At 44.2% G+C, this 26,317-nt stretch overlaps 3 protein-coding genes across 6 annotated transcripts in view; 2 read left to right on the top strand and 1 right to left on the bottom strand.

The window, feature by feature from the left end:
- The window catches only part of boi (brother of ihog), a 28,805-nt gene extending 5,146 nt beyond the window's left edge, over positions 1-23,659 (top strand). For 3 of the 4 annotated variants that reach the window (XM_017083806.4, XM_017083807.4, XM_017083805.4), the window contains exons 3-10: positions 10,369-10,477; positions 15,436-16,675; positions 16,742-16,913; positions 20,219-20,926; positions 20,991-21,173; positions 21,233-21,399; positions 21,678-22,013; positions 22,269-23,659. In XM_017083806.4, the coding sequence (XP_016939295.2) occupies positions 15,449-16,675; positions 16,742-16,913; positions 20,219-20,926; positions 20,991-21,173; positions 21,233-21,399; positions 21,678-22,013; positions 22,269-22,823 (3,348 nt within the window). In that variant the 5' untranslated portion in view covers positions 10,369-10,477; positions 15,436-15,448 and the 3' untranslated portion in view covers positions 22,824-23,659. The remainder of the gene's footprint in view (positions 1-10,368; positions 10,478-15,435; positions 16,676-16,741; positions 16,914-20,218; positions 20,927-20,990; positions 21,174-21,232; positions 21,400-21,677; positions 22,014-22,268) is intronic. The other variant, XM_065868252.2, reaches the window with a different exon arrangement.
- z (zeste) lies at positions 17,123-19,791 on the bottom strand. Its single transcript, XM_017083809.4, has 3 exons — positions 19,069-19,791; positions 18,388-18,944; positions 17,123-18,329 (listed from the first exon to the last, which is right to left on the bottom strand). The coding sequence occupies exons 1-3, from the start codon at positions 19,437-19,439 to the stop codon at positions 17,512-17,514; spliced, it is 1,746 nt and encodes a 581-aa protein (XP_016939298.2). The 5' UTR covers positions 19,440-19,791; the 3' UTR covers positions 17,123-17,511.
- A 154-nt stretch (positions 23,660-23,813) lies between the features above and the next one.
- Positions 23,814-25,612, top strand: tko (technical knockout). The gene is made up of 2 exons (XM_017083856.4): positions 23,814-24,046; positions 25,177-25,612. Exons 1-2 carry the CDS (start codon positions 23,995-23,997, stop codon positions 25,545-25,547), a joined length of 423 nt encoding a protein of 140 aa, XP_016939345.1. The 5' UTR covers positions 23,814-23,994; the 3' UTR covers positions 25,548-25,612.
- The last annotated feature ends 705 nt before the right edge of the window (positions 25,613-26,317 follow it).

Genomic DNA, 26,317 nt, shown 5'->3' on the forward strand with positions numbered 1-26,317 from the left:
AAAACTGTTTGATGGATTAGAGTACAGCTTTCCCCTTTTTTCCCGCACACACCTGTTTCAAGCAGTTTTTAATTAGAGCCTTCCCAAGAAGGGAATCTCGGGATCCGCGGGGTGTTGGGGTCTTGGGATGGGAGGCCTGGGGCCACGATGATGTATTAATTTCCCACAAGCACTGTGAAAACATTGAATAATCGAACTGCTTTGATTTCCGACTAACTAACCATCAAAGCACTTGGTTCCTCAGGGCGGTGAACAAAAGGGTGCCTAGCTCAGCACGTAGCTGTCAGCGTTAGATGGGGGAAAAAAGGGGGCGATCGCCAGCTGTGAATGGGGTTCGGTTCAGAACATTTGTGAACTCAATTAAAATAGCAGACGATCGGTATTTCTACGGCCGAAAACCTCTCCCCCTTTATTTTTTCTCGATCTCGGGAGATCCATGCAAATGCTGAAAACCGAGATTCCAATGCCTATTCGAACTTTGCACGTCTCAAAGCCCCCTCTATGTGGTAATTAAACCTGCGTGGAAACAGGAAAAAACGAAACGAAATAAACACATACCAGAGTGAGCAGTAACATGAAGAGTAGGAGACCGCGAATGAATAGACAGACATTCCTCGGCCACCGTGGGGCAATTAGAAAATGAGTTCGAAGCCAAGTCAGCGAACGCGAATGTTCCATTCCGAGATCCAAGATCCAAGCTTCGAGCTCTATTCGTAGGCCAACTCGAGTCATAGATCAGCGTTCATGATAAGCCAGATCTGGAAATAAGTTAAGGCTCTCGAGACGCCATATGCGGACTGTGGAATACCTATGAGGGCGGTTCCGATCCACCAGAACTCTGAGGTCTTTAAGGTCATCCTGACGGTGGGGAATAATTTTATTGGAACACTATAAAGACTTATTAAAATAAAACTCTTATTGAAAACTATCGATTTTCACTAAAAAGGACCAATAATGTAAGGATTATAATGATATTGTAGTGATGCGGTATACTTAACCTGAAAAGTACAATCTTTATGTGTGCCCTAGGTTGACCTTGTTGAAAAATTAGTTAATTATAGTTTAATAGAGACCTCGGTTAAGTTACATTTCATTAAAAGGTTTTTCTAATGGTTTTACTAAGCACTTATGCTAGCCCCCAAGACCTTTTAGTACTTGCATTAATGGTTTTAAGTTGAAAGTACATAGGTATGACATACCCTTTAGCTGATCAAATAAACAGGGTATCAAATATGCTGCTGCGTGAGTAGAAAGCAAGCTTTATGGGGATGGAGAAGAGGGAGATAGTTCCCAGCTTGGTATTTTCTTGTCTTTCTCTCGGTTTTCTTTCATTTGATTTTTTGAAAGTCTTGCACCGGTTTAGAGAAGTGATTAGCAAAAGAGCGAATATAGTATGTTGGCTAAAATCTGTAACAGTAACTCTGTAACGGTACCGATACACACTTAACTCGAGAGCTTAACCCTTTTGCACCCGTTTCAAAGGCAGAAGTTCAAACATCGATCATTGTGAAGCCCCGAGCAAATGATGTCGTTCGCCACAAGTCTAGTGTTTCTAGTTTTTTGTTTCCCCACTTTCCTTAATTGGAGGATCAATTTGCTCACTCAATCGTAACATAGTGGGTGGAGTGGGTGGTGTGGGGGAGTGAGCTAATTTGGCATCTGCAATGTGCAGTGAACCGTGAACCCTGAACTACGTTCCACTGCCAGCTGCTTCATCACCACAAATTTTCCTCTACTCTCGCACGTTCATTCATGGAAATCGGTAAAAATGGTACCACAGTTTTGGAAGAGGCTTAAACGGATTTCATTCATAAACAGACACCGCACAAAGTTCAAAACCCAGGAAAGGGAGATGGGTAAATGGGTAGCATCGCCCACGTAAGAAAAAGAACAGGGGGTGTGGTCTTGAAATAGCTACCTGGCAACAGGAGATAAGAGAGAGAGAGAGAGAGTGGGAAAGAGAGGTTGCATTCTTAACTGCTTTATTACAAACAATATAATACAGTGAAAATTGACTAGAGAATACGGGTTACTATCAGTTCGAGATCACAGAAACAGTAGTCAAATGTATGAAGGGTCCTATCCTCACCCGAAACTTCTATCACATTTTTTATATGGCCATTATGAATAGCCCAGTTTGTATTGGGCTCCTTGGTGTGTAGAAGAGTTCACTTTATTCAAGTTCGACCGTAGTAAACGAGAAGAAAGGTAGGCGTTCAGGCCGAGATGAAAAGGGGCTCAAAACAGTGGCTGCTGCATCCGTATTTGCATAAGGGCCAGACAGGGGGAAGGGTAAAGATACACATATATATATGTGTATATACATAGATAGAGAGCCGACCCACGGTCACGTTTGTCATTTTTTGTTCCCCCTGTCTCGAATTTTTGTAGTTTGTCCCTGGTCTTCGGTTCACCTTGAAGCGCATACCAAAGATGAGGAGGAAGACAAAGACACGGGTCCAGAGACCCAGGGCAACCTTTTCATCGATTGTGTCTGTGTCTCTGTTTCAGTTTCAATCCCCTTCGCTCCCCCCACCGCCTTCTTTCTTCCCGTTTTATTTCGCTGGAAATCCGAACTGCATTCCAAGGCATCGCTTACCGCGATCATTGGGCATCAGAGAAGTCTCCAAAACCCGTACTTCCCCCGAACTCCCTTCCTCCGCTAATTGTTTCCGACTTTTGACTAGACCCCACTTTTTTTCCCGAGTCTTTCTTTACCTTCGACGCTTCCAAAGAGCAGGAATATTTATAGGATAGATTCCTTCAGGCAAAGTAAAGAACCATTTCCGGACTGAAAAATCTGACCAATTATAAGCAGTTCCGAACCACCCACTTTAAAGGAAACCCTTTTGTTGCAAACAATCGTTTCAATGCATTCCCAAGTATGTACGAGTATACTTTTTTGAACCTATTGACAATCGAAATTTCTACCATGAAAACTGAAAAATTAGAACTTTTGGGTATAATGGCCTTGGACAAATATGTACACAATAGTTGTATAAAATTATATTAGTAAACACATACATGTTTGGGTGCCATAAAGCAATATGGTATAATACCAAATAAATAACAAAATGGAAATAAAAAGTAGCAGCAACGTAGGAACTAAGGACCCCATTGTATTATCCCCAAATATAATATCGCACTCAAGATCCCTGAGGCGAGTCAACCAGTTAAAGGCGGCTGGTTGTAGCCCCCACCCGAAAAATCCAGAACATTCAATGAACCCCGAAAAATGGGAATTTCTGCTTGTACTTTAAATTTCTAATTCTTTTCGAATGCTTAGTTATTTTTTGTTGTTTGGCCTCTCGTTGTTACGTGATAAAAACTTTGTTGTCCATTGATTCCGGGGGTCTGATAAGAAATCCCCTGGACCCCGGAGTTTATTTTGGGGGATAGGAAACCGGGAGGGGGGGGCCTAAAAACAAACACGTCCGTCCGTTCGGGTAAATAAGCGAAACAAATAAAAACCAAAATTAAATTGGGTTTATTGCATTTCATGTGAAAAGCAAACCGAAAAGAAGAAGCTGAAAATGAAACCGAAAACGATCCACACAGTTTACCCACTCTTCGTGCCCCAAAGTCTTTCCTCTTTTTCGGAATCGTTCATCAAATCAAATGCGCTCAACAATGTTCAATCATTCAATCAAGCAGCTAGGCCACAAAATTGGGGCAACCCACCCATTGGGCCCCGAAAACCCCTTCTATGACACTAGTACCCCTTTTACGCACCGCTAAGCTGCGTCTGTTTCAATTAAATGCCAAAATGCCAATTAATTAAGAGCCCATAACGGTAGGAAACCCACTGAAAATTAACCCCTTCAATACCCGACCGACGCCACTGCTGGTTGATCTAAATTACAAATTTGTCGTACCCGAAAATAGATAATATGATCTAATAAAACTGAAAGAGCAGTCGCACAGCAATAAAAAAGAGCGACACAAAGGCGGAGCCGCCTCAGGTGAGAGGGGGGTGAAGGACGGGAAGAGGGGCATGGGTTGGTGGTCTTTCAATGGGGGCCTTAGGAGGGGAGTTACGAAGGAAAAGCACTTTAAAAAAAAAACGAAAAAACTCAAATGTATCACAAGCTGATGTAGATTCTACATTGTAGAATTGAAATTCTTTTGCTCTCTCCCCACCGATTTCGTAACTCTTCTCTTCTTCCGTTTTGCTTTGTTCTCTTTCTTCTTTTCCCACTTTCTGCTCATGTTTATTTCTGTCTGCCACGCCCCATTGCGCCTACGTGTCTGAATTTCTGCATCAATTGCATTTTTCATGGGAAACCAACTCGAGACAGAAAGGAAATCTTCACTTCTTTATGCCATTGCAGTTCGACCATCCTATACCATCTCATACGATCTTAAAGACACGAAAGTTCCGAAAGCCTTGGTTTAGCTTTTTCACTTATATTACGTTTAGGAAATCTATTGGGACGTAATGAAAATTTGTTCGTGAAAGATCCAACTGAATAATAAACAACTTCTTAAGCATACGAATTTATTTACGCCTCTAAGGACTTCGACGTTGTTCTTAACCTTAACTTCATTCTTAACTTAAATATAATTATCCTTAAAAATAAATAAAAAAGAACCATTATTATTATTCAAATTGTCTTTCCAAATTCCCAATTAACCATCAACCTCTGTAATTTAAGGTAATGTCTTTGCTTTGTGGTTATTAGTGCCACAGATTGCGGCAAAATCAACACATAACGAACAACGACGCGTGCTTAATTGCATAATTAATCTGCATCTCTCCCTTGTTGATTGCACGTTTTGTTTATTTTTGGCCAGACCAATTGAGTTGTGATCTCTGGGTTTATTTTGCCAACATCAATTTTCGACTGGCCATCGATGACGAAATTCGCGTTGGAGAAGCTTGGATTTCAGTCGCCAATATATTTCGATACGTCTGTCTCCCCCGAAGGGAAAAGTGTGCAAAAACCCGAGACTCGCAAAATTTATGGTATGGAATTGTAAGTCGACACCGCTGCACGTTCCTTTTTTCCAAGTGAATGAGTGGGCAGATTCAGACTTATCCTTCAGTTTCGATGGGTAGGTCATCGGGTAAATGGGATGCGGGACCACCAGGGAATATTCATAGTTGCATATTTAGCTGCAGATTTTTCGTAATACACATTTAGCACTCTTTTCCAATAAAGTGTATACATTCTTTTTAAAAAAAAAAAAGTAATGTTGAATCACATTTATCATTAAGTTAAATAGTTTTTAAAGTTCCGTTTAGAGGGCATAGAAAATAGCTTTGCTTAGCCTCTGCCGGCACACGTACAGCGTATAAAAGCAGTCGTCACACACACACATATTCCGGTTACTAAAATACTACGGTTACTAAATAATACTATCGAAAGTAGGGGGTATCTGCTAGTCGCTAGGCCCCCAGAACACTTGACTGGCTTCTTCCCTTTGGCTTTTTCGCATCGCGTGCCCCACAGCCCAAACCCCAAAAACGCCACTCCCATTTATTTCAATATTGCTCGTATCAAATTTTATGCGTGATGTTTATTTCTCCAAATTTTTGGTAATTTTATTCTCGATTTTTGTTGTTGTTCCCTTGTTCTTTTGACACCGACTATTTATGCATAATTAAAATTAATGAACATATTAGGGGACTTCAAGAAGAGCGGGACGATGGGGGCGCCGAGGGGGAAGACCAACAATGGAAAAGGTGACCATTGTTTAGCCCGCAGGTAATCGAAGAAGTTGGCGCGCGTTTTGAATTACCTGAAACAAAAAGAAGAACAAAGCTAAAAAAAGAGGCGAATATTGTGACGCAAATTAAGGCATCCGAAAGCGAGAAAGAGGGGGCAATCCCAAGTCGAGCCCACAAATCGCTTAAAATATGTTTTCAAACTTTACCAAATTGTTGTATTTGCTATATATTTCAAGAAAATGAGAAGTTAAAAATTAGCAAATAATTTATGTTATTATTGGTTGACATTTTCTTCATCACCCTTTTTAATATTTTCAATTATAAACCCCTCAGCAATTGCAATTCTCCCACTCCAAAACCCCAAATCCAATTTGCTCGGGCCACCGAGGAAAACCCGAGAGGAAAATTGAAAAGGCAGCCAAATGTGGGCCAATTTGGATGCCACCCGGCTAGTGGCAAAATGAAAATGGAAAACGAATAGGAAAAGCGGCGACTTTTGTGGCCGCCTGCCAGCCAAGCACGAGAAAAACGAAAAACAACGCCAGAGTATGATCAAAAATTACCATGAGAGTGTAGAGAGGGAAGCACAAGGTGTGCGATGCCTTTTTTTTATTAAATTTTTTTATATTTTTGTTTTTGTCTGCCTGGGCGTTTTTGTCGTGCGAAAAAAAAAAGAGATAATAATTTTTTATACGCTTGCCCCACATGCGAGAGTCTTGCATTTCCTGTTCGCTGCCAAATTAGTTGATATTTTCCTGTTGATGAATTTCATATTAATTTGCGCAATTTGCCAGAGTTTGTGTGGGCAGAAAAGCTTAAGAGACTCATTAGTCCTGGGAAAGGGGGTCGGGCCTGCTAGGAAAACCGTGGAAATGCGGGGAAATCTAACCTCTGCCCATTAGGGCGCCAACATGTAACTCAATTTCCGATGAAAAGCTGTTCGAAAAGCGATCGCAAAAGCTTGAAGCTGGCAAATTACACTGGCAGAAAAACTATGGAACACATGTTTCAGTCGGCGAAACTTCTTAGTTCTAAAATGTAACCTTCAAAATTCACTTTTAGGAATCTGTACTCTCAATCATCTCAACTCTTTTTTGTACATTCTCTATTTCTAATTCTTAAGGTTTAAAAGCTTTTATTGATGATTTTTCTGCCACTGTAGTTGGAAAAAGAGGGCTAGTAAAAGGGAGGCCATATCGTTTGGTAACTTCAGAGGCCGGCATTTTGGCCTAGCTGCAGGGCGAGATGGAAATAGAGATGGAAAAGCCCAAAAACAAAAATATCTTAATGACGGGGCAGGAATTTCCCGAGGGGCGTGGGACAGCTGACGAATGTTTATGATAAATGGGCTCGACAAGCTTGTTAGGTGAAAAACCAGAAGACTGGAAGACCAGAAGACCAGAAGACCGGAGACCCGAAGAATTCCCCCCAAATGCAGACAGCAGAATTGCGCAAAGGCCAAGAAACGAAACGCAAATTGAAATTCCAAGATCAGAATCGAGGCAAACCAGAAAGGAGACAACAAATTATGGCAACGCACCACCAGGAAAACAAAAGCAAAGAGACGGCGCAAAAATTTAATGCAATGAAAATCAAATAAATTGCAATGAAAAAGCCAGGCCCAGTAAAAAAAAAACAAACAAAAACAACAATGACAAAGATAGCAATCACTAAACATGGTGGGCCATAAAAAAACAACGAGGGCAGCCCAAGACAAGTATTTGAAAAATTTATAATAGGCATGCAAATGAGGGAGACGGCGGGACTTTTGGGGGGCAATCGAAAATGGATAAGACTTGCCATGAGCCAAAAAAGCAGGAAAGGAAAATAAGGAATGCTATGCCGATCGCAGAAAGCAAGACAGAGAGAGAGAGAGATGGAAAGAGAAGAAGAGAGATCGCAAATTGAACGATATTCAAAACTGGACTCGAGCCACCCATCCAAAGCATCGAAAACCGCAATTCCCCCATCCAAATCCCAAAGCCCAGACTTCCCCCTCAAATCAGGCAACGCATAAATTTCGAAGCATGCTCTGTAAGCATGCTCTGGAGCATAATACCCCGTTTAAATAAGGATACGTGCAAGTCAGACTTTAACAAATTTGCAAATATCTTATAAAACCATATATAAAATATAAAATCCATCCAAAACCCAGACTTCCCCCTCAAATTAAATTTTGAAGCATGCTCTGTAAGCATGCTCTGGAGCATAATACCCCGTTTAAATAAGGATACGTGCAAGTCAGACTTAAACAAATTTGGAAATATTTTATAAAACCATATATAAAATATAAAATCCATCCAAATCCCAAAAACCCAGACTTCCCCCTCAAATCAGGCAACGCTTAAAATTCAAAGCATGCTCTGCAAGCATGTTCTGGAGCATAATACCCCGTTTTAAAAATATGTGCAAATATTTTATAAAACCACATATAAAAGGTAGAAAATTGAATAAATTGAGAAGATGAGATAGAATCTATATGGATTTATTTGGGAAAATGCAAATGTGCATTATTTCCAGGGTATCAGAGTCTTCGATGCCCAAATGCACCCCTCTTCCTTGCTGACTGTCGTTTCTTATTTTTATATGAGTCTCTTTCTGCATTTTGCATTTGGCAGAATGGCGCGTACTGCTGTGAAATGTGAATGTGAATGTGGACGTAAATTTAAATGGGAATGTGGATGTCGATGGCTTTCACCCGTGGAATGCGAGCAGCGGGAAAATTGGCTCAAATGTCGTTTGCTGCAGGGCGGCTAATAATAATAAGAAGAAATGTGAAAATGTGAAAATGTGGAAAAGGGAAAAGGCAACACAGGCAGCCGGAGAAATTGCACATTAATTATGGCAAAAGTAAGAGGCAGCAGCAGCAGCAGTTGGACATCTGTGAGATTCTCGAGACGCCGGTGTCAAGTTAAAAGGCTTTGCTGTCACTTACTTTCCGCTGCAGTTGCACCCATTTCTAATTTGCTCGGTCAGCCGACAAACAAAGACAAGAGTGAGTCATTAGCAGCAGCAGCAGCAGCAGCAGCAGCGACATCAGCCACATGCGAGTGCCCCGCAGCAACATGTTGCTGCCGCGCTAAACTGCTGCCAATTCTGCACAAACGCCGATGCGAAATATAATATTTGCAGCTGACATCGAAAATCTGAGGAACCTAAGAACAGAACGAAGATTCTATAGAAACGAAGATCACAATTTGAAATTATGCAGAATTTAGAAGGTCTGACTTCATGTGACTAGACCAATAAAAGCCTGTACTTGAAGTGGAATCGGTTTAAAAATTTTCAAATATCTTATCCCTGGCTCCGCACTAAAATGTTTATTTTACATTTTTATTTGCGTAAATATGACATTGACTTATAGATTTTATTTGTTATATCTGCTTTGAAACTGGCTTGTGCAAATAATCAAATTTAACAGCCTTTATTAAGTCGTCATTTTAAATATACGGCTATAAAGTTATCAATTTAAAAGCAGTCTATATAGAATTAACCTAAGTTGGCGCACATAAAATTCCAAATTTATTTATAACGTCGCAAACTTGATTCTATTTGCTGCCATTATCGCCTCATGATGACTGACAACCGCCATAAAAGTTATGAAATTATTCATGAAGAAATCGGGGGATAGGATCGCCACCTGAAGACCTCCCGAAATTACCCCAATGGATCTGCAAATGGCATTCCAAGTTTATTTCTCTGTTTTGTGTCTGTTTTCATCGTTAATTTCTCACTTGGCTTTTAGAAAATTGGAAAATATTTATGAAAAATGACAACTGTCACTCACCAATACACACAAAAGTCGCTTTTTGGGGTGGCGCTCGTTTTATTTTTATTGTTCTCTTTCACATTTTTGTGCTGTTAACTTTTTGTTTTTTTTTGTGTGTTTTTGGACCCTGTTCGACTTGGCGACTTTTCAAAAATTCTAGAAAAATTATAGCCCAACAACTGTGTGTGTGGGTGGGTGGGCGAAGTTCCAGAGAAATGTGAGAGAATCGCATAAATTAATTAAAAGTATTGGATGGAAATCGAAAGACTTCACCTCCTCTCGTGCCCCTTTCGTTATTATTTATGTGCTTTTTGGCATAATTTTTAGCCACTCGCTTGGAAATTTTGTATTTTCCGGATATTTATGACATTTGTTCACTTGGGAATTCTTATGTTCTCAGTCGTAGTCTTAGTTTTATGTCTTTTTAAATGGACAGGCAAACACTAAAGGGGAGTTTTTGGTTTAGCCCCAGGTACGAGGGGTATTCCTAAGTGGGAATTAGTTTTATGGTAAGAGATTTTGATGATCCGACGGTTTTTTGAAATAGTCTAAACTTTTTTGTTAATATTAAATACAGATAGTAACCTTTTCTTTATCCTAAACGGGTTAAAGAGATCTGTAGAACTCAATTATTTTAAGACATAGGTAGGTAAATGTAAGATTTTTATTTCTTTAAAAATATATAATCCAAAGAGTTTGAGTAACCCCAATGCTTCTAGTGTTATTCACACGCACGTGTCTGCTTTTTTTTACCCATCCACTCTCCCAGTTTTGTGTTTTATTTATAGGCTTCGCATTTATTTGCTGTCGCCGAGCTTTTTGTGCCACTTTAGGCCTCAATTATTTTGAAATTCATTAAAAGTGTCGTCTATTTTCAATATTTATGTATACCCATAACGTTTTGATTCGTTTTCTGGCTTATTTACAGTTGACAGCGGCAAAATGCAGCTCTAAAGCAGCAGATCTGACTGGAAAAAGACGGCGACACAGCAGAAGAAAGAGACGAAGGGATTAACGAGTGACAAAAAGTACAAAAGGTAACTAAACTGCTAATCTTAATCCTGACCGCGGCGCCCACGCAACTCGAGAAAAGAATACAAAATATGATTGCATCCCCTTTTGTGCTCCGCGATTCCCAAACTTCAGTTGGTGGGCGTGCAGCTTCGATTCCGCACCCATATGGCCATAACCCTGACTCCAGTTTTGAACTGAAAAGTGACTTTTGGTTCTGGCTCCTAGCCCATACAAATCGTTTTTGGGGCCCACGCACTCTAGGGAAAATATATTGGGCCAATCAGGGGGAAGGGGGTGGTGAGGTTGAGGTCCCCTCATCCCATCCTATCCTATTCGATCCCATCCCATCCGAACTCATTCCATTCTATGCCATCTTGAACCATTTCATTTCGTTCCAAGCCAGAATGGCAAAAGAAACAGGTGGGGCAAACCCATCCAGCTTCTTCATCATTGGGATCATTATGATCTCGAAGATCATCATGAGGATGATCATCCTTCTTTGAGTCGCAGTAGAAAATCCTGTTGGCTGTCGGTGGAATGCAGATTTCGAACTCGTTTACATGCGAGTTTCTTCACCTTCTGCGCCACCGCCCTGGCGCTTAACCTGCCCTCAAAAAAGACCATGCACTGAGAGAAAATAGTTTCTAAAAGAGATCAAATATGATAATAATTCAGGGTAGTGTATTAGTCTTGACATTGTTTTGCAAATGAAAGTTCTGCCTTTGAAGTTCTTTGTTTTATGTCATATTCTTTAAGGCCCCACGTTGGGCGCCACTTGTTGGTCTCAGAGGACGACTTAAAGGCCCCACTTTGGGCGCCACAGCGCTCCTGTTGTCTCCCTCTCTCTTTGCTGGCTATTTCTGTGTGTGTGCGTGTGTGTGTGTGGTGTAGCTTAGCTTGGCATCTTGTTTTTGGGCTCCGGTTCCGGTCGCGTTCAAAAGAAGATTTCAGCTGCTGCTTCTCCTCTCCGGCTGGCAAAACAGGTTCCATTGCTGAAGAATTTTCGCCGATATCTTCTGCCTGTGTGTGTATGTGTGTGTGCGTACAGTGAAGACCCTCCGCAGTGGAACACTGAAGCCCACTGAAGGGAATGATCATGACAAGAACTGGGCAATGGGAAGACTTTAAATTGTATTAGTGTCATGACATGTGATTTTAATAAGATTTAATAATAATATGACCGTCTTTCCCTCAGCAAAAAATGTAGTTTAAAATTCACCCAAGATAATTCAACGTAAATTATTTCTTAAGCCCACCATCGTGACTCTTAAGGGTGACTCTGCAAAAACTACTGTTCCAATAAGTAGACCATAATTTTCTCTCGCGGAATTTAATAACCCAAGTTGGGTCTGCCTTAATCATCTGCCACTGTGATTGGTGATTGGGGGTCTTGTAGTTCGTGATTTTTCTATTGCTCCTTTTCTGCCAGCAACTGTTGCTGATGATCGCAATGATGATGATGAACTGGCTCTCAGGTTTTATTGAACCCGGTGTAGCAGCAACCACAAGACACAAAACACAAAACAACGACAACTTGTAGCAGGTGTTAGTGTTTTACAAGCTGTTAACTGCCGCTGCTAATGGCCAAACGCAGTAAGGGATCAGGGGGATCGGGATTGGGACTCGTATTCGTATTTGTCTTGGGGAAAGGGGTATCTCTTATGACAACAGCAATTCATATAGATAAATTTAACCACCATTGTAGATGTTGCTTCGTTACGCCTCGCACTTATTTAATGAACTTACACACCGTCTATGGCCTAAGATCTAAGACCCGGACCCAAGACCTGAGACCCGAGAGCCGAGAGCCGAGACCCGAGACCTTCTCCAGATCTGAAGACCCCTCCCGTCTTCCGCTATTCAATTCAATTGTCTCAAACACTGGGCGCCACGCCCAGGCCATCGCTGAATGGCTTTTCTAACAGTTTTATGCTAATTTTTGACAGGCAAACAGACAGCCACTAAGATAGTACACAACAAAAAACAAAAACACCATTTGAATTCATAAATTTCTCATATTACCAAGCTGAACAAAGAGGCAAAAGACTTAATCAAGATCGCTGATTCTACAGCTGTAGACTTAGATGACTCTATTTAGTACTTTTTAATCTATATTAAAAACAAAATAGAGGTCAACTCTATCTTAAAATGCTTGTCATTTAATATAAGTATAGCAAAATCATTTTAGCTCATTAGTTGAGGGAAAAAACTTGGACTTTCTAATAGGTAGTGATAACCATAAATCATTTTCTGTAGGGCAAGAACATGTGCCTATTTCCGTTTGCTCAGTGTACCGCTGGTGATAGTTTTTTTCTGATCATGATGACGTCGCTCAACATATTAATTTACCATTAATTTTTTAATTTGGCATCCCGCTTTGATTAATAACCCTTCTTAGTCGCGCCTTGTGATGTCCGTGAATAGATCGCCAAATGAGTCAACAAAAGGAGACTGTCGTTGTCCGTGGCTAATCAAATTAACTTCTGGCCCGAAAACAAAGAACCAATTAATTGTGCTGCCAACAGACTGTGGAGTCTCTCGATTAGCTTAACAAAATAAGGGAATATTAATAATATTTTTAAGAAATATTAATATTATTATTAAACTTCAAAAGTAATAAACAGAACGGGACCATAGAAAATGCATTTGGACAATACCTCTTCGAAAGAGATTTCCCAAATAGCCTCTGATATATCTTATCCTCATATCCACTCACGATTATCAATGAAGCGGCATCGAAAATCCTCGAAATTCCCTGACTCGTGATTAACTTAGTAAATCTTGAATGGAATTAGACTTTTTAAAATGCTGAAATAATAAAGTTAGAAAAACGCGAGTAAGGACATGCAAAAGAATATTTCCCTTCCATTATAATAATCCGATGCCTAGTAACAAAAATTTAAAGCTTGTGACAAAAACTCCTAAAATCAAACTAAGGTGCCTCTTTACCTCTGAGACTATTTCAATCGTGCACAGGAAAAAAAACATATCTTGAATAAGATGGAAATTAAATACATTTTTGCATTCTTAGTACTATTTGTACATAATATCAGAATGATATTAAACTATTTAATCACATAATTTTTTTTCCAATTTCGATATTCTTGAAAATATCTCTTTAACATGTTATTATAAGCATTTTTCTTTCTGTGTGGCCTGTTTTTCCATTTCGATATTCTCGAAAATATCCTGTTGACATGTTACCAATTCAAATTGGCCACCATATGATACACATTTTTTTATCAGTGTGGGCTAATGGCAGCGCATCTGTCCCAGACTTCTTCGTTCTGCTGGTTTATTGACTCTTTTTCCACTTTTTTTATGGATTCTTGCAGCCCAAGCTCCCCATTCATTTCCTCTGCTTCAGTTTTCAGTCGTTGTGGGGTTTTTGTTTTGTTTTTCAGTCTGTGTTGCCTGGGCCCAGGAATGCGCATTAATTTTCAACACACGCAACCAGCAACAGCAACAAGTGGATGCGGATGCGGATTGCTGAAGGGGCAGGCACAGAAACAGAAACCTGCGTCAATTTCGCGCTTTACTTTTGTTGTCAGATGTTTTAAATCAGCGACGAGCTGGTTTTTTTTCGACTCCGTGTTGCTGTTGCATTTGCGCTTCGATTGCCCGTGTGTAGGCAGTCCGGTTTGCAGTTTGCTCCTTGGGTTAACAAGTGGCCACCACCAGCAGCAACATCTGCAACAGCAACAGCAACAGCAACAGCAACAGCAACAGCAACAGCAACATCGGCAGCTGCACGCGCCTTCGGACCAATAATGACTATCAAATGGGAGCCGCTTTGCGATTTATGTGCGTCAGGAGTTTCGCTGCAGTGACTGATGCACTTGCAAAAAATTCTATATGATTTTCCACATTTTATAAATAATTATTTCATGTTTTTAAATTAGTCTTATTTAAGTGGATTTCGCTGTGCGTAGCTCTACATATGGATATTATGATTTGGGCAACCTAATTTTACGCTCATATACTCAATAACTGAGATGTTATTTTTTTATCTGTATGAGATCGAGGATTCGAGGTGCAGGAAAAGGAGGAGGAGGAGGAGTAACCGCGGGGCAGGACCGAGGTGGATCCCTAACGACTGGGCGGCCGTTTTCCTGGAATTCCGCGCGCGCTTTTGTGTTGTGGCATCGTTTAAATTTCAAATCGAGAGCCCCCAAACTGTCGCAGGCCAGACGTTCGTCCAACCCGTTCTGGATCCCCATCCTACCCTGCGCTACCCTGCCAGCCCTACCCCCTCTTAAAAACAGGGCAGGGCAGCTCATAATAATGACACGCCATTAACAATCTGGGATCGGGACGACGAGTCCTTGGGTCCGCGGAGATGGAGATGGAGCTGGAGCTCCAGTTTAAATGGCACATTGCCTGGCCCGACTGCTTCCGTTGCCACGCCCCCTTTTTGTGGCAGTTGGCGAGGTAGCTGCCCCATCAGAAGGAGCAGGTTGAATGGTACAGTAGGGCCCAAGACACTGTCGCATTCCTCGCATGTCAAATGGTCAGAGATCTCTCAAGAACTGAGCTGGGGATGGGGTAATAGAGTCATCTGAGTTACGATGTACCGGAAATAACTTGGGGACCACAATACCATATTGAAGCATATATGTCACTATGGACGGCAGTCAACGTAGTGACAAAGCCCAGTTCAACTAACGATGCCTGAGCAGCGTTTCCTAACTCTATTTTAAGGTCCTGGGAACATTTAAATGGTTTTAAACAGCTCGGTATAAAAAATTTTGGTTTAAACACTTTTAGAAGTGTGCCGAATGAGAAAAATTTAGAAAGCAGTTTTATTAAGTAGATAGAATAATAAATTTTCGTCACAGAAGTTCATATCAGAACCTGTGTGTGTTGAAGGTGGTGCGTTCGTCACTTGTTTTTTACTTCGTTAAGAAGTGTTTTTGTTTGATATTATAAACACCAAGATAACAATCCTAACTTTCCCACATCGGTTCTTTTCCCTTCACAGACCTACTTCATAGATGGCTGGAATCAGGCTAGTTGTGGTCCTCCTACTGACCATCAGTATACACACCATCCTCGCCAACGACAGTGGTTCCTCTTCAGGAGCCAACTTGGGCGTTCTGTTCGAGCGAGCTCCCGAATCGGCGGTGGCTCCCAAGGGTGACGAGGTGGTCTTCGAGTGCGAACTGAATCTGAAACCGGATCGCCTGGAGTGGCGGTTTAGACGCAGTGGGTTCCCCGATCCCGAACCCTATCGGTATCTCAGCCCCTCGGCCGGATACAATGTGACCAGCGGCAATGAGGGTCTGGCCTGGAGACTCCGAATCTATGTGAGTGCCCAAACGGCGGGCGACTACCAGTGCGTGGCTTGGTATGGTCCCGGCGCCCTAGCCTCCACGCCCGCCCGCCTGGCCCTGGTCTCGATTGCTCTGGATGGAGGTCAGGCCCCCGTGGGCTCCAGGGGCTCCATCCGCTGGAGTGTGGCGCCCAAGAACTGCCTGCTCATTCGTTGTGGCAGCGTTATATCCAATCCCCCGGCCATCTGGAGCTTCTACAGGAATGGCAAAAAGCTTCCCCAGTCGGAGTTGCTTCCTGGAGCCGCGGGGGCATTGGTCTTGGACACGGTCACCGCCAAGGATGCGGGTAACTACTCGTGCGTTGCCACAAACTCCATAACAGGTGATGAGCTGAGACTCCCGCAAACAATTGAGCTAAGGGTAGACTACACGGATAGAACCCCACCGTACTTTCTGCAACGCCCACCCACCGAGTACTCAGCTCGTCCCGGGGAAACAGTGGTGCTGGAGTGTCCCGGCGTTGGGTCACCCAGGCCCAGAGTCATCTGGAGTAGTCCCAATGTGGTGGGGATCTACAATAATAGGAGCAAAATCCTGCCCTACGGTCTGCAGATCACCGATCTAAAGCCCGAGGATCAGGGATCCTACATCTGCATGCTGGACAATGGAATTGCACCACCCATCGATCACACCATCAAATTGAGTGTCCTGCAACGTCCCACGATTTTGAGTGGTCCTGCTGCCACTCTGACGAACGAGAGTAGTCCGCTGATTTTGGTTTGCTCCGCCGCGGGGAATCCCCAGCCGGATATTTATTGGCTCATAAACGGGGAAGATGCCACCAAAGATCCAGAGGCCATGGTGGATAACCGAAGTCTACAGCTTCTGCACGTTCAAAAACGCCACGCCGGCGTGGTTCAGTGCTTCGCAAAGAACATTTTGGGAGAGGTAAGTTTTGGAGTGGAGGGTTTACAGAGCTGTCAGGTCTGACCAAGCTATCGCAATCCCTTACAGACCAGCAAGGGCAACATCCTGCGCGTGAATCCCCTGGAAATCACTGGCGAGGATGAAGAACCACTAGGCGGAGTTCCAATGTGGCCACTTCACGAATCGATCGGTGGCATGGGATCCTCGTCGACACCATCCGGTGGTTCCAAAAACAAAAGCGGCAGACGGAAGTACAAAGGTGAGTGAAAAACATGGCTATTTAACAAAAAAAAAATTAATTCGAAAATTTGTTTAAAATATTGGTACAATTAGAATTTCATGTTTGCGGATCAGTTATACAAACTATTTTTCACATTTTAGTAACTTTTTTTATACAATTTATTCATACTTTCAAATCAATACGTTTTCTAGTCTCTTAACATTAAGATCCCTCATAAAAAAATTAACTTTTCTATGTTTTCATCGTGGATAAACTGGCCACGCCCACTATATTTTGCTGTGTGTTTTGTGTGTATGTATAATTGATTGATTGCGATTTACAATTAGTGATGGCTTAGTCGGTAATTCTGGCCAGCGGTGGACTAAAGTCGCACCAGTGTCCCCCGCCCCGCGACAACTATAAAAAAAACCTAAACAAAAAAAATTGTATGTGTGGAAAGTGAGAGAGTGGAAGTTGGGAAGTGGAATTCGGGATTGGGGATTCGTGATTCAGGAAAGGTGTAGATGGTAGTTTTACGCTTAAAACTAAGAAACTAAAAGCCCCCAGGGGTGAAGCGATCCAAGAAGGTATCCGTGTCCTCGTCATCCTCATCGGCATCGCTGATGTCCTCCAGATCTCATGAGTTGGAGCTCTTGCGCAGCTGTTCCTCCTCCTTCTGCAGGATTCGTATCTTCATCTTGAGCTCTTCGACTCGCAGTCGATGCACCTCCCTCATGTACTTGAGTTCATCCTGCGCCTTGTTGAGCTCAATGCGCTTGGCCTCCGTGGATAGCTGCTGCTCCTTGCAGCGCAGCTCCGCCTCGCGGATCTTGAAGTAGTTCATCCGCTCCTCGAAGCTGTCCGCTGCGGCAGTGGGCGAACTGTTGACTCCGCTGCCTACTCCTCCTCCCAGGCTCGTATTGTTGATACTCACGGAGGTGGCTGTTGATGTATTCACTGCCGCCGAGTTCCCAGAAGCCGATGATGCGGTGGCCACGGGCACTGGAACCGCCGTGGGCACCGTCGTCGCTGCCGTCACCGTTGGCAGGGCGCTGAAGGTGAACGTGGGTGTGGCAGCCGATAGTTGCATCTTGACTGCCGCCGCCGCCGCTGCTGCCTGTTGTTGCTGCTGGACGGCAACGGCCGCCTGTTGCTGTTGCTGCTGCTGTTGGTGAACTTGGACGGCGGCGGCCAGCTGCTGATGCTGAGCGGCCGCCAGCTGCTGCTGGGCGAGCTGTTGAGCCTGCGCCTGGGCTTGAGCCTGTGCCTGCGCCTGAGCTTGGGCTTGTGCCTGGGCCTGCGCTTGAGCCTGCTGTTGCTGCTGAGCCTGGTACTGGGCTAAAGTGATCTGCTGCGGCTTGATCTCGCTAATGATCTGCTGGTTGTAGCCGCCGGCGGTGATGGTGGCCATCGGGTGCTGCTGCGGCGCGGCGGGTATGGTGTGGATCTGGGTGGCTAGACAAGAAGAAGGTTTTAGTTGGAAGAACTATCAAACGTAGGTTTCCTATCTCACCAGTACCCTCTGCTGGATGCTTGATCTGCAGTATGATCTCCTCGCGGGGCCGCGTTGTCTTAAAGTGCAGCAGGTCGTTCAGGGTGAGTTTCTCAGCACTGATCTGGTCCACGTTGATCTGGTGGGTGTTAATCATGGTGGCATTGGCAGCTGCCGCCGCCGCCACAGCCACCGCGTTCACCTGTTGCATTTTCTGCATCTCGGCGGCAGCTGATTGCACTTGAGCCTGCGCCTGAGCCTGGGCTTGGGCTTGGGCCTCCTGCTGCTGTTGCTGCTGCTCCATGGGATCCTCGTCGATCTCGCTTACATCGTTGGCATCCATCTCGATCTCGTCGAAGGTGTCCGCCTGGGGATTGTGCTCGGAGGCATCGGGACTGATCTGGTACTCCGGCTCCACCTTCACGCCTTCGTGCTGCTGGTGCAGCTGCTGCTGTTGTTGCTGCTGCTGCTGTTGCGGCACCGCCGATGCGACGGACACGGATACAGAGCTAATCTTGGCGCTGCCAGAGTTTAGATTGGAGGAGCTGCCGTCCCTGTACGGATACTGTTTGCGAAGTCTGGGAAGGGAGAGGGGAGATCATTAGTCAGGTGTTTTTGATTTGGATTGGATGGGGGATTGGGTGTGGAGTGATGGAAATGTTTTGGGCAAAATCCGAGTGCCTCATCTACACCATGTCGCACCTGGAGTTGAGCCAGAACTTCTGGATTTGCTTGATGTTCCGCATGGCGCTCACGTGCGGATGCGAGTTGAAGTCCTTGACGATTTTGTCCCACGTTTCCCGGACGGAGTACTTGTTCCGCTGCTTCTTTCGGTGCTTAATGTCGATGACCTCCTCGTGCAGGTGGAACAGGGTGTACAGCACCTCCTTCTCCTCGGCGGTGAAGCGCGGGGTGAGTGGCAGCTGGTTCTTGGCGGACGCACTGCCTCCGTTGGTGACCACCACGGTCCCACTTCCGGTGGAGCTCTGGCCTGCATTTCCGCCGCCGCCACCGCCATCGGAACCAGCCCCGCCCCCTCCGCCTGCACCGCCCCCTTCGCCCTGCGCCGACATTTGAGTTTGTTTTGAGTTTTTCACTTGAGTCCCTGCTTCTTCTTCCCCTCCCTCTTCACGCTATACACTTATACACACACAGCCACTAGCACACGCACACACACAGACGCACCAAAGCGCGCGCCCGTGCGTTAGTGTGCGTCAGTGTGAGTCGAGTCTCTTTTCTTAGTCGCCGTTTTGCTTTCCCCCGCACTCGACATACGGCCCCCAATTCTATATTGCACTTTATTCGCTAAGATGGTGGTAAAATATTTGCACTTAATAAATATTAATAAATAAACGCAAAGCGCCGCTCAATAAATAAATCAACACGCACACATTTTCACTCGAAATCAGTGTGACCGCGGAGCCATCGAGCAAGTATACCGTGCTGCTCTAAGCAATATACTTTTAATACCAGTATCTCATAAACGGTCATACTGAAATGACAGGAGTATGTCTTTGCTGACCACAGCGGATGCACCCTCCGGATACAGCACAGACATCCTCCTGATATAGCGGAGACACAAGTGGTTTATTTTATTAATACCATTTTCATTTTATTTAAATGTAGCACATTTTGTCGCGATGCCCCTAAAAATATGGTGTATTTTTAGTAAATCTTTTATGAAAAAGGAGCATACAAAAAATAGAAAAGAGTAGCAACATAACATTTATTTTAAAACTGCAAACCGAATGCTACAAAATAGTAATATTATTATTATAAAAAATAAATATTCGCCAAATGTTTGCCTAAAATAATAAGAACTTCAAAATGTATATACTTTCTTAAATTACAGCCAGCATGGTTCCCCCATCGCGACCCAATGTCACTCGCTTGTCGGACGAGTCCGTAATGTTGCGCTGGAGTGTGCCTCAAAACTCGGGACTGCAGATTACCTTCTTCAAGGTGCAATATCGCCGCTTAGGTGACGGGAAGAATCGGCGGGAGAACTGGCAGACGACCAGCGACAATATACCGTACGGAAACAACTACGGATCCGGATCGGGATCGGGAAATAACCACTGGCGACAGCGGAACAGGGACCGGGAGTACGAGATGGGCAATCCGCCCAAGAACTTCACATCTTCAGTGACGGGACTGACCGCGGGGAAGTACTATCGCTTTCGGATCGTGGCGGTTTATTCGAACAATGACAACAAGGAGGGGAACACTTCCCTCAAGTTCTTCCTGCAAAACGGAACGGCCAAGTCGAATCTACCAGTACCCGAACTTCGCGAGGTGGAGACCCTTAGCGAATCCACCGTAGTGCTCCATTGGTCGCTGGTTTCCTTGAGCCAAAGTGAGGACATCGATGGTTATTATGCCTACTATAGACCAGCGGATTCGGCTGGGGAATATCTGAAGGCCACGGTGGATGGTGGAAGGAGCAGGAGCTTCAAAATAGATCTCCTTCGTCCCGGCACAGCCTATGAGTTCAAATTGCAGTCATTCAACTCCGATGCAGCCTCTGAATTCAGTGCTATAAAACAAGCCAGGACCAAAAGTGAGTAATTAAAATATTACTCCTGTTTTACTAAATTTAATTTACACTTTCCTTTTTTTTTTAGATCCCCATGATCATACTGCATCCACTTCATCCACCCCAGTGACTGGAAATAAGACTGCGGATCAGCAGCAGAACTCCATGTATCCTGTGATTGCAGGAGCTGCCGGCGGAGGACTTTTGCTCCTTATCGCTTCCTTGGTGGCCTGCATGTGTCTGAAGAGGCGGGAGAACAGCCAACCCGAGGGTAAGTTATACATAGTACCGGATGGTAATCATTATATTAATGTTATACCCCCTCCACAGATGAGAACAAACCGCAATTGGAGCACATCCAAGCGGACTTTGTGACCTCCGCCGTTCTAGGAGTGGGCGGACACCACAAGAGTGGCGATGTGAGGCGCCTCAACGGGGTGATTCCCCGGATGAACATCACGCCCAATCCGCTGGCCCAGGAAACGGGCTCCGATAAGGTAAGCCATGCACTTCCGGGACCTAAACCGAGCCCTCTTTTCACACAGCTTCATCCAAAACTTTTCGCTGGTTGGTTGGTCAAAATTCAAAATCAAATTCAAATTTCAAACTGAAATTATTATCACCCCTCCGAATGTGGTATCTCTGTCTCGCTTGCCCTCTCTCTTGCTGTCTCTGTCTCTTTCGCTTGGTTATTCTGCCAAATCTGAAATCTCTGGTAGAGATTCAATTCGATCCGTTCCGATCCGCCCGCCAATGCTCGCGTCCAATGTTCCAGAACCGCAACGTGATGGAGCTGCGTTTCCTGCCGCCGCTGGCGAACGGAAATGGAAATGGACCCGGAAACGGAAATGGTAATGGCAACTGCATTGCCAGGGATCTGGCCCTGGAGCAGCCGAATGCGGAGGAGCAGCTCGATGAGGACGGCGAGGAGGACACGGGATTGCCGGCGGTTGCCTCCTCCTCCTGCGAAACTTTGGAGGCTTGCGACGAGGCAGTCAAGCTGAATCTCCACCAGAAACTCGACAAGGAGCCGCAGGATCCGCAGAATCTGGAGGCGCCCAGCAAGCCGCTGCCCCCGCTGCCCAAGAAACCCACCAACCATGCTGGCCAAGTAAGCCTGTCGTCGAGGTCGAAAATAATAGCACACGGAGATTATCAAAAATACTATTTGACCCATAATTAAACTTAATATGGTGATTTTAGTTCAAGTGCCGTATGCTATTATTTCGCCTCTTCCGTGAACCAGGAAAAGCCAACCCCCAGCCGAGATTGTTTTGCCCATATTGTCATTCTCATTCACTCAAGAAACAGCGACCCACTCATCTTATGCATCACAATGATAATTGTCTCTTTGAACGCTTCACAGACCAACTCTGGCCTGCATCAGAATGGCCTGCATCATGCCCAGCCGTATCATCCGCCCGGAACTCCCACTCTGTTGCACAAGCGGATGGATTACCACCAACAGGCGCCGCCAGTGCCGCCGCACTCCGCCTATTACCAGCAGGCACCCACCCATCAGCCCTCGCCGATGATGGAGCGCAGCGTGAGGGGTCACCAGCAGCCAGGAGGAGGTTACCATCACGAGGAGGGCACTCCCACGCCAACGAGGATTCCCTCTTTGAGGCGACAGCGACGCACCTCGGGCAGCCAGCAGCAGCAGCCGGTGCACAATAGCCACAGCAATCTCAATCTGAATCTGAGCCACCATAACAACAACAACAACAACCTGCCGCCACACCACCAGCACCTGCACCACCATCCCGGTCATCCGGGTGGCCTGGTGGGCATACCCATCGTGCCAGGCAGTCCCCGGGTCCAGAGATCCCCGATGCCCAGCAGGGCGATGATCAAGAGGACGCGACTGGGCAGCCACACGGACAACATCTCCTCGGGCAGTCTGAACAGTATTGAGGTGTGATGGCTGCATGGTTAGGTGGCTTCCAGGAGGAGGAGCAGCCGCAGGAGCTCTAGAACCAAGCGAAAACACAGTTCCCCCATAAAAACTACAGACAGCTTCAACTAGGTTTAAGGAGCCCATACTCGAAGTGTATTATTATGCTTATTCATAGAACAGGCCGGCAGAGCATTCAAAAAACACTCGAATAATAGTTGTTAAGTTTTCCAAATCATTTTTGATACATAAAAGTAGTTTTTGAGCTAGAACCAAAAATTTTAATTTCGCTTGAAAGGAACATTTCAATACTTTGAAATTGAAAGACCAATTTTTTGAAACAAAACGATTTGAAGCTTAGTCGTTCAACGCTAAAGCTAAATATGTTTCATTATATTGAATAATCAAACAATACAAAAACATAATTAATTTAATTCGAATGTTGCTGAAACTTGTTACTGCCGGCCAGATAGTCAGTAGAATTATTAATTTTTATTTTTTTTACTGATTGACTTAGTATATAGATTTGCGCACCCCCCAGGAAGCAAAATAACAAATTGACTAAGCCCTGTAGTATAGTGTTATTTATTTATTACCGTGTAAGCGTCAACGACTCGAATTGATTAGTTCAATTAGGCTAAGCACTCTAACTAGGCAAACCACTCTTGTAAGGCAAACCAACTATTTAGCGTTAATGTAATACATTTCGAAATGTGACTAATCACCCGACATTGTGTCGTGAGGACACCACCCACAAAAACCGAAAAGAAAAGCATCCTAAACTATTTTTAAGTTCATAGACAGCTGAGTTTAAAACGTATATATGCGAATTTTAAAATTAAAAAATTGTAAATCCTGACAAATCTGTTTTTATAATGGTAACTCAGTTTTGGAACTTGAATGGTGAAGGTGTTTTATTTAATTTTGAAAATACCGCCTACATCTGGCAACTCTAGTGTAGCGAAGACGCCCACCGCAGCTAGCGAGTACACACACCGCATTTCCCGCACTTATCGATAACGATAACAAAAACAGCTGACTGTCACATTAGAAGTGAATTGGATATTGGATTATTTATTATTTTTAACTATTAATGAGTAAAATTGTTTAAAATAACCAACTACACAGCTGCTAAACACGCTCCACGGCTCCAAGGAAAGGCTGCAAACACGTACAAGCTGAACCAAACACCTCAAACATGAATTTCCTGCGGCAAACTTTGGGCATTACGAAACAGTTGACTTCCAATGGTAAGTGGAAATTAAACAACTTAAAAGCTGAACTATGGCTATGTTTTAGTGGTTTTTGTGAGGTTAAGATCTGACTTAGAGGGTCCAGCCCTTCCGAATCCATGACTGGGCGGTTTTTGCAACCCTTGCCCTTCGTAATATGAAAAATCAAACAAACCGGGAGGGCCTAAAAGTGTTTGTTTTTCCCCGCTTCTCACACATATTCACAGATCCCAACTGCAACTCTTTATGCAGAGCGCGTGGCGGCCTCACTTTTCGCCTGCGAATGTTTTCACTGCCCGTTTCACATGCACATTCCGAATTCCACAACTCCCCCGCTTTTAATTGCAAAAATAATTGAAAACCTGTCACCCCGGCAATAAGAACGAAAAGCGCAAGAACAATGGACATGTTGGACCGCAAAAAAAGGTCACAGGTCGCAGGACAAAAGGTCTCCAGGATTTGTTTGTCCGGCAATCCTGCATATGGAAATTATTACCTGCCGCTTGTGTGTGGCATTTGGCATATTTATAATTGAAAACGTTGGATCCTGCCCCTTTGTTTCGGGCCAAAAAGGCTTGACAGGATTTGCAATCGCCGGTTTGCGCGTCATTTGGCTGCAATTATTGTCGCCAGTCGCCGACTCTCGATTTTCACAGCGATTAGCCGTGTGACAAAGAAACCATAGCCCAGAACCAGCGGGCATTGTCAATCACTGACCAACTGTCTATGAATATGACCCTTTTGTTCGCATTCTGGGATCGCATCGGGTACAGTCGTGCCTTAGATCGGTTTGTTATTTTAAATGATCACTTCTGCATTCAATTGAGTCCATACTTGCACCCCAGCCTATACCGAAGCACACTTTTCATGATCATATCCTACCATCCTGGAATTTTCTATGATAGCTGAGAAGTATGTACACTTTTAGGATCTGATCTTAGCCCATCCCCCATTGATTGGGAACAGAAAGCCTGTTCAATGCATGATTTAGAGTGAAATGGGTAATGAATTATATGTAATTCGCTAGTATATCTTCCAAAAATGTCTTATAAATGTAATATATAAAACCATATGCATTTTGTCAAGGTTTCTGGTACACCCTTGAATAGGTTTTTTATGTTTTGAGCAACTTTCTCTGACTTTTGCAGCCATCCAGAGCAGCTTTGAGACCGCCATGCGTGGAATGGCCTCGCTGCAGCAGATGCACCGCAGTGGGCCGCACATAAAGACGCGACCGCCACGCCAGCCACTCGACGGCAAGCCCTTCGCCAAGGGCGTCGTCCTGAAGACGCTGATCAAGAAACCCAAGAAGCCCAACTCGGCCAACCGCAAGTGCGTCCTGGTGCGCCTCTCCACCGGCAAGGAAATGGTGGCCTATATCCCCGGCATCGGGCACAACCTTCAGGAGCACAACATCGTCCTGTGCCGCGTAGGCCGTCTGCAGGATGTGCCCGGCGTAAAGCTGAAGGCTGTGCGCGGAGTCTACGACTTGGCGCACGTCATTAAGAAGAGCCAATAGTTGTTCATACATATAAACATCTCCTATATCACATTGTCCAAATGCATAACCCTACAATCAAGAAACGGCTGCCTCGTTGTGATTATTGTTTGCTTTTTACGGAAAATTATGCAGCTCAACCGGATTAAAAAGTAAGTAGCGACAAGTGAACAGGAACAGGATCTCCTGTTGTACTGCAATCCTCCGGTTGGCTGCATCCTCGTAATCTTAAGTCAACAGGGCTTCGCGTCATCTTTACCTAAGAATACCTAAGGTCCTCGGGGAAAAAAGGTTTTAAACGGCATTTTACGCTTTGGCTAGCAAATCCTTTTGCCCGAATCCTGTTTGCTTTTTAACGGAATTGCCAAATTTTCTGCCAAATAATCGTTAGCTGAAATGGGCATCTGTCCAGTCCGCCCACTCTTCACAGTTGAGCATTTCAATAGAAAATCCAAGTAGTAGTTGGTTCTTCTTGGGTACCCTGCTGGGTGACTGCCGAAAATTAGCCACGAAAATTGATTCTTTCAAAGTGCATAGGCAGAGGAAGAGACCTTTCAGAGGTGTTAAAATGTGATTAAAATATACCGATTGACAAGTTAAAGCCAGGGAAAGCTTACCCGCTTAGTTTTTTGGGCAATACGCTTAAAATTGGTTGCCATATTATTTGTCATCTATAACTCTAAAAATTCTTCAATAATATTTGTTTATCATAATACAGTACTATCTTATGGCTAAAACTGTAACTTAATAGAAAGTGTTTTAATAGAGTTACAGCAGCAGATATAATATGA

This window comes from Drosophila suzukii, chromosome X (assembly GCF_043229965.1).
Source record: "Drosophila suzukii chromosome X, CBGP_Dsuzu_IsoJpt1.0, whole genome shotgun sequence".
Taxonomy (NCBI): domain Eukaryota; kingdom Metazoa; phylum Arthropoda; class Insecta; order Diptera; family Drosophilidae; genus Drosophila; species Drosophila suzukii.

Coding starts and splice junctions, on each gene's coding strand:
- z (XM_017083809.4), bottom strand. CDS start 19,439: ATGTCGGCGCAGGGCGAAGGGGGCGGTGCAGGCGGAGGGGGCGGGGCT. Junction 18,945..19,068: donor AAGTTCTGGCTCAACTCCAG/GTGCGACATGGT, acceptor CTCCCTTCCCAG/ACTTCGCAAACAGTATCCGT. Junction 18,330..18,387: donor GCATCCAGCAGAGGGTACTG/GTGAGATAGGAA, acceptor CTTCTTGTCTAG/CCACCCAGATCCACACCATA.
- tko (XM_017083856.4), top strand. CDS start 23,995: ATGAATTTCCTGCGGCAAACTTTGGGCATTACGAAACAGTTGACTTCC. Junction 24,047..25,176: donor GAAACAGTTGACTTCCAATG/GTAAGTGGAAAT, acceptor TGACTTTTGCAG/CCATCCAGAGCAGCTTTGAG.